Below are 12,831 nucleotides of genomic sequence, written 5' to 3' on the forward strand. Positions count from 1 at the left end.
TCAGTGTGAAGGGAGGAGGGAGGGTGCGTGCAGAAGCAGAGAAGAGTGAGGCTATGACTCAGGAAGTGGCAGGTAACTCCCCTCTGAAAGCCATCCTTTCCTCCATAAAGTAGGAGGCAAAGTCACCCTCCAAGAAAGTGAGGAGAGACGTTTGGGTGGTGATTCTCTCCTTTAGAAGGGAAAAGAGTTGCCAATGCTCTTGGTCACAACCAAAATTCTCTTCTCATAGAGCAAATGAATGAGGATTCAAAACATTGACTGGAAAAAGTCACAGTACCCTTATCTATTGAAATACAGAAAGAGCATGAATAATGACCAGTGCTAACACATGGCAAATACCTCTTCTCCAAGTAGGTGCCATTCTTCTTCACGTGTCAGTAACTTTATTTTCCTGCCTTTGAGACCAGAAAGGAGGTGAGAGCATGTGGTGATCCACTCATAACATTCTCTCTGAAAAGAGATAAAAGATAATCACTAAGCAGAAAAAATCAGATTACACCAACTCATTTATTCACTCACTCCTACTGAGGAACTGCTAAGAACAATTCCTCTAAATATAACTCCATTCAATTAACTTTGTATCAGTTCAGTTCAAAGATTTGTGCAGAAGTGATTTTCTATTAATATAGACCTAAATCATATCATCTCTTATTGACAGGGTTTGGGATCTGGGTTGAAATGGGACAAGTAGTGAAGTGCTATAAAACTAGATGCAGAAAGATTGTTGGATTTACTAAGGCCTCATGGTTTGCCTCAATAAATGTTATGCAACTGACCAGGGTCAACTATAATTGTATAACAATAACAACAGCAAACACTTACATGGCACTTAATTATATGCCAGACTCTGTTCTAAGTATTGTGCGTTATCAACTCATTTGATCCTCATTATGAGACTATTACTATCCTCTTTTTTTTTGCGGTACACGGGCCTCTCACTGTTGTGGCCTCTCCCGTTGCGGAGCACAGGCTCCGGATGCGCAGGCTCAGGGGACATGGCTCTCGGGCCTAGCCGCTCCGCAGCATGTGGGATCTTCCCAGACCGGGGCACGAACCCATATCCCCTGCATTGGCAGGCGGACTCTCAACCACTGCGCCACCAGGGAAGCCCTCCTCATTTTTCAAGATGATGAAACTGAGGAATAGAGCAATTAAAGATCTTGCTCAAGGTCACATATATTACATTTATGCACTGTGCTTCAATTCTAATCTAGGTGGCCAGGGCTCTTAACCACAACAAAAATATTATTTCCCCTGCCCCCAATAAAGTGAATGAGTAAAGAGTTGAAGTACTTTTTTGGAAAAGGTGCTCACCCCTTATCTATTGAGATACAGGATTTCACCATAGCAGGTCTCATCCCTGCAAAGAGAATAGAAAAACTACATTTACTTTACCAAGATCTTCTAACAGCTAAGATCTGGTTTCAATGTTTAAAAGATGCATTATTCCCGGGCTTCCCTGGTGGCGCAGTGGTTGAGAGTCTGCCTGCTGATGCAGGGGACACGGGTTCGTGCCCTGGTCCGGGAGGATCCCACATGTCGCAGAGCGGCTGGGCCCGTGAGCCATGGCCGTTGAGCCTGCGCGTCCGGAGCCTGTGCTCCGCAATGGGAGAGGCCACGACGGTGAGAGGCCCGCGTACTGCAAAAAAAAAAAAAAAGATGCATTATTCCTTATTAGTGAGAAAAAGCAGAGGGAACTAGGAAACATTATTTCCTTTGTGGAAGGTGATCTGCTCAGTCACACCATCAAAAAAACTGTACCATGTGGTGAAATAATCACCCACTTTAGGTCCTTGAAATAATCCATAAAAAGCAGTAATACGTCTCACATTTTTCCCATGATTAGACTATTTATTTATTTATTTTATTGATTTATTTTTGGCTGTGTTTGGGTCTTTGTTGCTGCGCGTTGGCTTTCTGTAGTTGCGGAGAGCGGAGGTTACTCCTCATTGCGGTGCGCGGGCCTCTCATTGCAGCAGCCGCCCTTGTTGCGGAGCATGGGCTCTAGGCACACAGGCTTCAGTAGTTGTGGCATGCGGGCAATCCTCCCAGGCCAGGGCCCGAACCCATGTCCCCGGCATTGGCAGGCGGACTCCCAACCACTGCGCCACCAGGGAAACCCTAGACTTATTTTTAATTGTGGAATTATTGTGAAATGTCAGAGCCAAAAAATTTAAAAAATCAAATCCAAACCCTTGTGTTATGGATAGGGAATGGAAGCCTCTATAGGTAAAATAAGTTTACCACAGCTCTGTTAACGTCACTGATAAGCTTAAATTCTGCATTCAGAGGGTTAGGTTGATGTCTTACTGCATATCAGAAAAGAGGGTCAAACAAGGGAGGTGAAAGTGTTAGGTTCTAGTCCTAAATTCAACTAATTGGTTGTGACTTCTTGAGTAAACTCTTAATAGTCTTCATCTATTAAAAACAAACGAGGTTGTTGGTTTACTCTAGATGACCCCTATGCACTGTGGAGCTGGTAAAAACATTCACTTGCAGTGGGGGGGGGATTCCCTAATTTGTAGCATTTGTTGATTTCCATAGTCTATACTCCCACTATGGCAATTTCAATGGTATTCATCAATTCAGTATGTTATCACTGAATGTGGAGTTGGGAAGAGGTCTGCACGGTCAGCTCTTGTGAGCCAGCATGAGCCTGCATCATACCACTGCTCCTAAAGATCCTTCCAACTACGAAATTTGATGCATATTTTAACTTTATCGTGTCTAGAACAAAAGCATTTGTTAATTTTGCAAATAGTAATTATATTTTAAAAATCTTAGTTCTTCAGGGCTTCCCTGGTGGTGCAGTGGTTTAGAGTCCGCCTGCCGATGCAGGGGACACGGGTTCGTGCCCTGGTCTGGGAGGATCCCACATGCCGCGGAGCGGCTGGGCCCGCGAGCCATGGCCGCTGAGCCTGCGCGTCCGGAGCCTGTGCTCCGCAACGGGAGAGGCCACAACAGTGAGAGGCCCGCGTACCTCAAAAAAAAAAAAAAAAAAAAAAAAATCTTAGTTCTTCAGAGTTAACTCACCATCCATGAGAAATAATTAAACTGTTCTCAGCTGTATTTGCATTTTATGAAGCAGATCCTAGTCATTTTCTTATAAACTTCTGAGACATTGAAAATAACTACCATAGGACTTCTGATGGGGAAAATATTAGTGGGAGTCTTTTGATAAAAGTTTCATGGTAATCTATAGAGTCAAGCAAATTTTCCATAGAGGTAAGCAAGCTTTCCTTCAAAACCTTCAACATCACCTTTGACCAGCTATAGACGAGCATAGCTTGGTTGCCAATCAATACATGTGGATCTCCTTCCATCAATACTCTAATTCTGATAATGTCTGATTCAGGGCTGTGTTAATAAATGCTTCCTGTGTGAAGTAAAAAGACTAAAATTCATGTCTGGGGTGAAGGAGGATTTAAGAAGGGATGGTCCTAAATGTTAAGCCTATTGTAGTGGATCAAAAACAGGAGAACAAAAGGTTACAGGGGTAGTCTTTTATAAGTGATGAGACTATGGTGGTAATGTAGTTATTAAGAATCCATCAGGAGTTCTCTGGTGGTCCTGCAGGTAAGACTCCAAGCCCCCAATGCAGGGGGCCTGGGTCCGATCCCTGGTCGGGGAACTAGATCCCGCATGCATGCTGCAACTAAGAGTTCACATGCCACAACTAAGAAGTCTGCATGCTGCAACTGAGAAAAGATCCCACATGCTGCAACTAAAGATACCGCATGCCACAACTAAGACCCTGTGCAGCCAAGATAGATAGATAAATAAATAAATAAACAAACAAATTTTTTACAACTGTCTAAAAACGGTCCACATCAAAAAAAAAAAAAAAGAATCCATCATCTCCAGGTCCCCCAAAAGGGCAGGAAAGCTGAGATCCCTGAGTTTATCTGTTGGAACACTGCAAGAGGCAACTCCCCAGCACCCCTCTTCAAAGTCATACTCCTGCTGGAGGGCCAAATCCTGAAACTGGCAATAGTACCTTGGGCAACATAAAGGAGGTTACTGTAGTCCAAGGTGGATGGCAGGGTCTTGATAGATTACACAGGGCAGAGATGGGAAAGAATGGCATGGAGAGAGTCAACTGCAGCCAGAAGTCAGTTTGGAGGGCACCAGATAGAAGTCTTCTCATTTCCATCACGGTAGGAATTTCTTTGGCATTGAGAAGGATTTTTCTTTCCCACATGTTCTCAGCACTATCAGGTGCTGGTCAATGTGTGTCTTTTACCAGTCTTGGCCTGCTGAAGCTATCTCAAAAATCCTTCCAGGTAGTTTGCTCAGATTATGACCAAACTTCAGGGCATCAGTGATTCTAAATCTAGACACCTGGCACATTATAGATGATCAACCTAAAGCACTTGGGAAAAGACATCTATCCAGCTTATTGGGGACTAAGCTTCTTCTAGGTTTTCAGCAGCTGGTTTGGCTATAGCAGACCCAGTGTACTCTCACTGGATGCCAGGACTCTTTGACATAGTCCTTCTAAACCTCAAATGAAAACAAGCAATCCTCATTCCCACGTGAAGCAGCTGGTATGCACTGAGATCGACTTCTTTCAGAAATAGGCACAGGGGTAAGGATCCCAAGAACTGAGTCCTCTTGGAAAATGATCTCCAGCATTTAACTGTAGCACAGCTGTGTGAGGTCAGATTGAATCTGCCAGAATCAGGTGGGAAGTAAACAGGGTCATTAGTTACTGGACTGCCTTGATGGTCTTAGGGAACTAGATAATCTCCAAGACTTCATGAAGAAGTAATTTATCTAGGTGGTTATTATGGAAGAGTGGAGTTAAGAACCATCAGTAAGAGTAATCAATCTCCAAAGGATGCTTACTTAAGAGGCCTTCCACTCCAGAGCCCAGTCCAACATCATGCAACTCTCATTTATCAGAAAGGAGCCCAAGAAATATTAGGTTGTAGGAAACCATCACTAATGTCATTCAAGTATCAGTCCAGTATGTTCACAAGATGTTCTTCAGGTGCTGGAATGTAGCTGGGGTGTGCCACAAGCCACACAGCATGTGGGATACAGATAAGGCCATACAAGTCCCAGAGTCTGATGTCATAAGGATTCACATACCACACAGGTTGTTCAGGAGACCAGGGGAAGACAGTAGTAGTCAGGATGGGGATGACTTTGAAATGAAGATAGCCCTAATGAAAGGGAAACTAACCATTAATATTTTTTTTAAATAAAGAGTACTGAGGCACTCCCAGGGCAGGTGTGTGGCCTGTCGAGCCATAAAATAGTTTGATGTACCCTTGAAAGGCCTCAGCCTCAGGCTTAAAGAGAGGACATATGCATTTGGTAGGAAAAAAGACCTGAGAATGGGACCAATTAGAGTGTTGCTTCTGGTGCGAGAGCAGATCCTCCGCCTCCTCTGATAACACTTCCCCAGTTTATTGATCTGAAATTGCTAGCAAAGGGTTAGTAAATGGGAAAGAGCTTAATAGAAGACCTAATTAGCCTGGTGGAAAGTGTAGGTTTCTCAGAGATGGTCAGGTCATGGACCTCCGGTCAGGGCCTGGGGTGGACCAGGCAATGAATGGCCCACTGCACAAAGCTCTCACAAAAATCTTCTAATACGGATGGCTTTTTTTTTTTTTTTTTTTTTTTTTTGGCCATGCCCGCAGCTTACAGGATCTTAGTTTCCTGACCAGGGATCGAAACTGGGACCCCAGTGGTAAGAACACTGGGTCCTAACCACTGGACTGCCAGGGAATTCCCTGGATGGCTTTATATAAGTCCCCAAGATCCCCTTAGGAAGGGTCCCTCAAAATAATGTCCCCCCATGTTGCTATAGCTTTAACTTTAATGGGGAGATACACCTCAATGCACCCTGAATCCTCATTCTAAAACTGCTCTTATCTGAAAACATGGTCTCACCACATAGAGATCTATCCCCATTTAAGTAAATGAGGACTAAGGTGTATTATGGAATAGGCCAGTGAGTCCCCACTACCATCTATGGCAGATCCAGTCTACCAAAACCAGGATATCCACTACATCTGGGGTGGGTAGCAGCAGGCCTGAGAAGATGTGAGCACATTTCCAGATGCACAGTAAGGGTTACAAGCTCCAACAGACTGTTCAGTTCAGAGGCACTTCAGTCTGTTGTAAACAATACCTCTGAGGCCTTCCCAGAAACAAAACTAAAACTGAGACATTTCAGTTCCTAGATGAGAAGTAAAATATACCTATAAGAACACATTTTCACATAGTAAAATATTCTTACTCCTTTTACATGTACCCTAGTTATTCATAGTGTTTTATTATTTTAATTTTTTACAGAATGGAATTGCTATTTTAAAATTTGGATTCAGCATCTATAGTTACGAAGTTTATCTCTCTTATATTTACTTGGGCTAAAAAAACTTTGCCAGCTATATGAAATAAACTGGGAAAACTTTCAGTCATTACCTATATTCTTAAACTGTTTATATAGCATGGGGACTACCTGCTCCTTGAAAGTCTGAACTCACTTATCTATGGAGTCCACGCAAAATTTTGAGGTATTTTGTCTGTTTTTTACAAAGGCATCAATTTCTTCTGTGAAAATTGGCCAGTTTTTTCCTTCTAAAGTAAATGTTACTTTACATTTTCCTAGAAAAGTCTCCATCTCCTAGACACTTTAAAATTTATTCGTAAGATACTGCACTTAACAATTTTTTATAATCAACTTTTTTAAAATGGTGAGACTGGGCTTCCCTGGTGGCACAGTGGTTGAGAGTCTGCCTGCCGATGCAGGGGACACGGGCTTGTGCCCCGGTCCGGGAGGATCCCACATGCCGCAGAGTGGCTGGGCCCGTGGGCCATGGCCAATGAGCCTGCGCGTCTGGAGCCCGTGCTCCACAACGGGAGAGGCCACAACAGTGAGAGGCCCGTGTACCAAAAAAAAAAAAAAAACAACAAAAAAAACAGGAACAAAAGAGTGGACATCCTATCATTATTAAAAGGATAACGGGAGAATATGGTGAGCAACTCTATGTCAATAAATTAGACAAATTAGATGAAATTACAAATTCCTTACAAGACCATAGTTAATGAGGTCACTCAAGAAGAGATAATAGAACTACAATCCTGCAGCCTGTGGAACAAAAACCACATTCACAGAAGACAGACAAGATGAAAAGGCAGAGGGCAATGTACCAGATGAAGGAACAAGATAAAACCCCAGAAAAACAACTAAATGAAATGGAGATAGGCAATCTTCCAGAAAAAGAATTCAGAATAATGATAGTGAAAATGATACAGGACCTCGGAAAAAGAATGGAGGCAAAGATCGAGAAGATGCAAGAAATGTTTAACAAAGATCTAGAAGAATTAAAGAACAAACAAACAGATATGAACAATACAATAACTGAAATGAAAAATACACTACTGAGCCTGTGCTCTACAGCCTGCGAGCCACAACTACTAAGCCTGCGTGACACAACTACTGAAGCCCACGTGCCGAAATTTAAGTAAATTTAATTTCAGTAAATTTAAGAAAATTGAAATCATATCAAGCATCTTTTCTGACCAAAACAGTATGAGATTAGAAATCAATTACAGGGAAAAACACATAAAAAACAGAAACACATGGAGGCTAAACAATACACCCTATTATTCAACATAGTTTTGCAAGTCCTAGCTATGGCAATCAGAGAAGAAAAAGAAATAAAAGGAATACAAATTAGAAAAGAAGAAGTAAAACTGTTACTGTTTGCAGATGACATGATACTACACATAGAGAATCCTAAAGATGCCACCAGAAAACTACTAGACTTAATCAATGAATTCAGTAACGTTGTAGGATACAAAATTAATGCACAGAAATCTCTTGCACTCCTATACACTAATGATGAAAAATCTGAAAGAGAAATTAAGGAAACACTCCCATTTACCATTGCAACAAAAAGAATAAAATACCTAGGAATAAACCTACCTAGGGAGACAAAAGACCTGTATGCAGAAAACTATAAGACACTGATGAAAGAAATTAAAGATCATACCAGCAAATGGAGAGATATACCACGTTCTTGGATTAGAAGAATCCATATTGTGAAAATGACTATACTATCCAAAGCAATCAACAGATTCAATGCAATCCCTATCAAATTACCAATGGCATTTTTAACAGAACTAGAACAAAAAAATCTTAAAATTTGTATGGAGACACAGAAGACCCCGAATAGCCGAAGCAGCCTTGAGAAAGAAAAACAGAGCTGGAGGAGTCAGGCTCCCAGAGGTCAGACTATACTACAAAGCTACAGTAATCAAGACACTATGGTAGTGGCACAAAAACAGAAATATAGATCAATAGAACAGGATAGAAAGCCCAGAGATAAACCCATGCACCTATGGTCAACTAATCTATGACAAAGGAGGCGAGGATATACAATGGAGAAAAGAGAGTCTCTTCAATAAGTGGTGCTGGGAAAACTGGACAGCCACATGTAAAAGAATGATATTAGAACACTCCCTAACAACATAGACAAAAATAAACTCAAAATGGATTAGAGACCTAAATGTAAGACCAGGCACTATAAAACTCTTAGAGGAAAACATAGGAAGAACACTCTTTGACATACATCACAGCAAGATCCTTTTTGACCCACCTCCTAGAGAAATGGAAATAAAAACAAAAATAAACAAATGGGACCTAATGAAACTTAAAAGCTTCTGCACAGCAAAGGAAACCATAAACAAGATGAAAAGACAATCCTCAGAATGGAAGAAAACATTTGCAAATGAATCATCGGACAAAGGATTAATCTCCAAAATATAAAAGCAGCTCATGCAGCTCAATATTAAAAAAACAAACAACCCAATCCAAAAATGGGCAGAAGACCTAAATAGACATTTCTCCAAAGAAGACATACAGATGGCCAAGAAGCACATGAAAAGCTGCTCAACATCACTAATCATTAGAGAAATGCAAATCAAAACTACAATGAGGTATCACCTCACACCAGTTAGAATGGGCATCATCAGAAAATCTACAAACAACAAATGCTGGACAGGGTGTGGAGAAAAGGGAACCCTCTTGCACTGTTGGTGGGAATGTAAATTGATACAGCCATTATGGAGAACAGTATGGAGGTTCCTTAAAGAACTAAAAATAGAATTACCATATGACCTAGCAATCCCACTACTGGGCATATACCCAGAGAAAACCATAATTCAAAATGACACATGCACCCCAATGTTCATTGCAGCACTATTTACAATAGCCAAGTCATGGAAGCAACCTAAATGCCCATCAACAGACGAATGGATAAAGAAGCTGTGGTACATACATACAATGCAGTATTACTCAGCCATAATAAGGAACGAACTTGGGTCATTTGTAGACACGTGGATGCATCTAGAGACTGTCATACAGAGTGAAGTAAGTCAGAAAGAGAAAAACAAGTATCGTATATTAACGCATATATGTGGAACCTAGAAAATGGTACAGATTAACCTGTTTGCAGAGCAGAAATTGAGACACAGAAGTAGAGAAAAAAATGTATGGACACCAAGGGGGGAAAGAGGTGGGGGGGTGGGGGTTGCGGTGTGATGAATTGGGAGATTGGGATTGACATGTATACACTGATGTGTATAAAATGGATGACTAATAATAAAAAATAAATAAAAAATAAACCTTAAAAAAAAAGAGGAGATAATAGTCCTATATCTAATAAAGAAATGTCCTTAACTCCATTAGAGAAACTGGATAGCCTTATACCTGAATAGCTCTATCTTTGTAATTTAAAACTTTTCCAGAAACCTAAATGGCTTCACTGGTGAATTCTGCCAAACATTTAAGGAAGAAATAATTCTAAACAAATTGCTCTATAAAATAGATGAGTAAAAAACACTTCCCAACTCATTCTAAGAGGATAACATTACCCTAATCAAAACCAAACACTGATATTCAAAAACAAAACAAAACTACATTATCAATATCCTTCATGAAAATCAATGTAAAAATTCTACAAAGAACTTCAACCAACTGAATTTAGTAATATATAAAAAGATAGTACATCATGATCAGGTGGGGTTTATCCCCGGAATGCAAGGTTGGTTTAACATTTAATTCAAAAATCAATCAATGTAAGTCATATTAAAAGATTAGAAAAGACAACTTATTGAACATCTCAGTAGATGCAGGAAAAGGATTTGATAAAATCCAACATTCATTTCTGACTTTAAAAAGGTTTTCAGCAAACATGGAATAAAAATAAAACTTCCTTAATATGATAAAGGGCATCTATGAAAAGCCTATACTGCCCATTATACTTAAAGATGACAGAATAAATACTTTTCCCCTAAGATGTAACAAGGCAAGGATGTCTGTTCTTATCACTTTTACTCAGTCTGGTACTGGAGAGTCCAGTTAATACAATAAGGTAAGAAAAAGAAATTAAAGGCATGTAGATTAAAAAGGAAGAAATAAAACTGTCCCTATCTGCAGATAACATAATTATGTACACAGAAAATTCTAAGGAATCTGAAAAAAAAAACTTCTTAGCAGGAATAAGTGAGTTCAGTAAGGTCACAAGATATGAAAAAATATATTTTAAAAGTCAGTGATACAACGTTCATTGCAGCACTATTTACAATAGCCAAGACATGGAAGTAACCTAAATGTTCATCGACACAGGAATGGATAAAGAAGATGTGGTACATATGTACAGTAGAATATTACTTGGGCATAAAAAAGAACAAAATAATGCCATTTGCAGGAACATGGATGGACCTAGTATCATACTATGTGAAGTAAGTCAGACAGAGAAAGACAAACATCATATGATATCACTCATATGTGGAATCTGATTTTTAAAAAATGATACAAATGAATTTATTTACAAAACAGAAACAGTAAGTCAGAAAGAGAAAAACAAATGGCCAAGAAACAGTCTTACAGATATCGAAAACAAATTTATGGTTACCAAAGGGGAAATTTGGGGGGGAAGGAAAAATCAGGAGCTTGGGATGAACATACACAAACTACTTTATACCAGATAGACAACCAACAAGGACATGCTATATAGCACTGCGAACTCTACTCAATATGCTGTGATAACCTCTAAGAAAAAAGAATCTAGAAAAGAATGAATACATGTATATGTATAACTGAATCACTTTGCTGTACACCTGAAACTAACACAACAGTGTAAATCAACTATACTCCAATAAAGTTAAAATGTTTTAAAAATCAATGATAATTCTGTGTTAGCAAAGAATAATCAGAAATTGATATTACAGAAGAATATAATTTGTAACAGTACCAAAATATGAAATACATAGGGACAAATCTTACAAAAGATATATAAGACCTGTACACTGAAACTACAAAATTTTGTTGAAAGAAATAAAGAAGGACTTAAATAAATGAAGAAATATACCATGTTCGCAGACTCAAAGACTCAATACTGTTAAGATGTCAATTCTCCACAAACTGATCAATAGATAAAATGTAATCATAATAAAAATCCCAATAGGCTTTTTTGGAAAAATTGGTAAGCTAATTTTAAAAACTTTAAATATGGGAAGCAAAGGACCTAGAATAGCCTGGTCAAACTTAAAAAAGAACAAATTTGGAGGATTAACATTACCTAATCTCAAAACTTATTTTAAAACTACAGTAATCAAGACAGTTTGATAATGGTGACAAGGTTGACACAAAGATCAACAGAACATAACAGAATGTCCAGAATAATATGCACATGTATACGGTCAATAGATTTTCAACAAAGATGAAAGACATCTTAATAGAGAAAGGATAGTCTTTTCAACAAACGGTGCTAAAACAATTGGATATCCAAATGCCAAAAACTGAACTTCAACCCATACCTGTCACCAGATAAGAAAAAAAATGGGTCACTCAAAATGGGTCACAGATCTGAATATACAAAACCTAAAACTGTAATACTTCTAGGAGAAAATCTCCATGGTGTTACTATACAAAATTTTTCTTAGATACAACATCAAAAGCAAGACCCGTAAAAGAAAAAAAATGATTGCTTGAACTTCATCAGAGTTAAGAAGTTCCCCTCTTTGAAAGATGTTAAGAGAAGAAAAGGCAAGTCACAGACTGAGAGAAAATATTTCTAAATCACATATCTGATAAAGGACTTGTGTCAAGAATACATAAAGAACTCTCAAATTCAATAATAAGAAAACAAGCAAACCAATAATAAATGGCCAAAGATTTGAGCAGACATTTCACCTTTTTTCCATAAATAGTTTGTTAATTTTTTTTCACTTGTAATGGTTTAAATATCTCATTTATCCACTACCCAAATTATAAAACAATTGCATTTCTTTATTTTAGCATTTTTTCCAGTTTTATTGCGGTATTATTGATGTATAACATTGCATAAGTTTAATATACAACATAATGATTTGATATATGTACGTATTGCAAAATGATTACCACAACAAATTCAGTTGTTGTGGTAACATCCATTACCTCACATAGTTACATCCATTACCTCACATAGTTATAATTTTTTTCTTGTGATGAGAACTTTTAAGGTCTACCCTCTTAGCAACTTTCAAATATAACTTTCACCACGGGAGATGTAATGACAAATAAGCCCATGAAAAGATGTTTAACATCATTGATCATGAAGGAAATGCAAATTAAAACCACAATGGCATATTGCTACCCACTTATTGGAATGTCTAAAATTGAAATCACTGACCATATCAAGTGTTGGTGAGGATGTGAAGCAACTGGAACTCTCATACACTCCTGGCAGGAATGTAAAATGGTTTAACCACTTTGGAAGACAGTTTGAGTTTCCTAAGAAGCTAAAAATACATGCCATATGACTTAGCCAT

At 38.8% G+C, this 12,831-nt stretch overlaps 1 protein-coding gene across 1 annotated transcript in view; it reads right to left on the reverse strand.

The window, feature by feature from the left end:
- The window catches only part of AXDND1 (axonemal dynein light chain domain containing 1), a 78,864-nt gene that overhangs the window by 16,457 nt on the left and 49,576 nt on the right, over positions 1 to 12,831 (reverse strand). The window contains exon 21 of the mRNA XM_024758740.1: positions 340 to 450. Coding sequence (XP_024614508.1) covers positions 340 to 450 — 111 coding nt within the window. The remainder of the gene's footprint in view (positions 1 to 339; positions 451 to 12,831) is intronic.

Source organism: Neophocaena asiaeorientalis, unplaced genomic scaffold, assembly GCF_003031525.2.
Source record: "Neophocaena asiaeorientalis asiaeorientalis breed wild unplaced genomic scaffold, Neophocaena_asiaeorientalis_V1.1 scaffold182, whole genome shotgun sequence".
Lineage (NCBI taxonomy): Eukaryota > Metazoa > Chordata > Mammalia > Artiodactyla > Phocoenidae > Neophocaena > Neophocaena asiaeorientalis.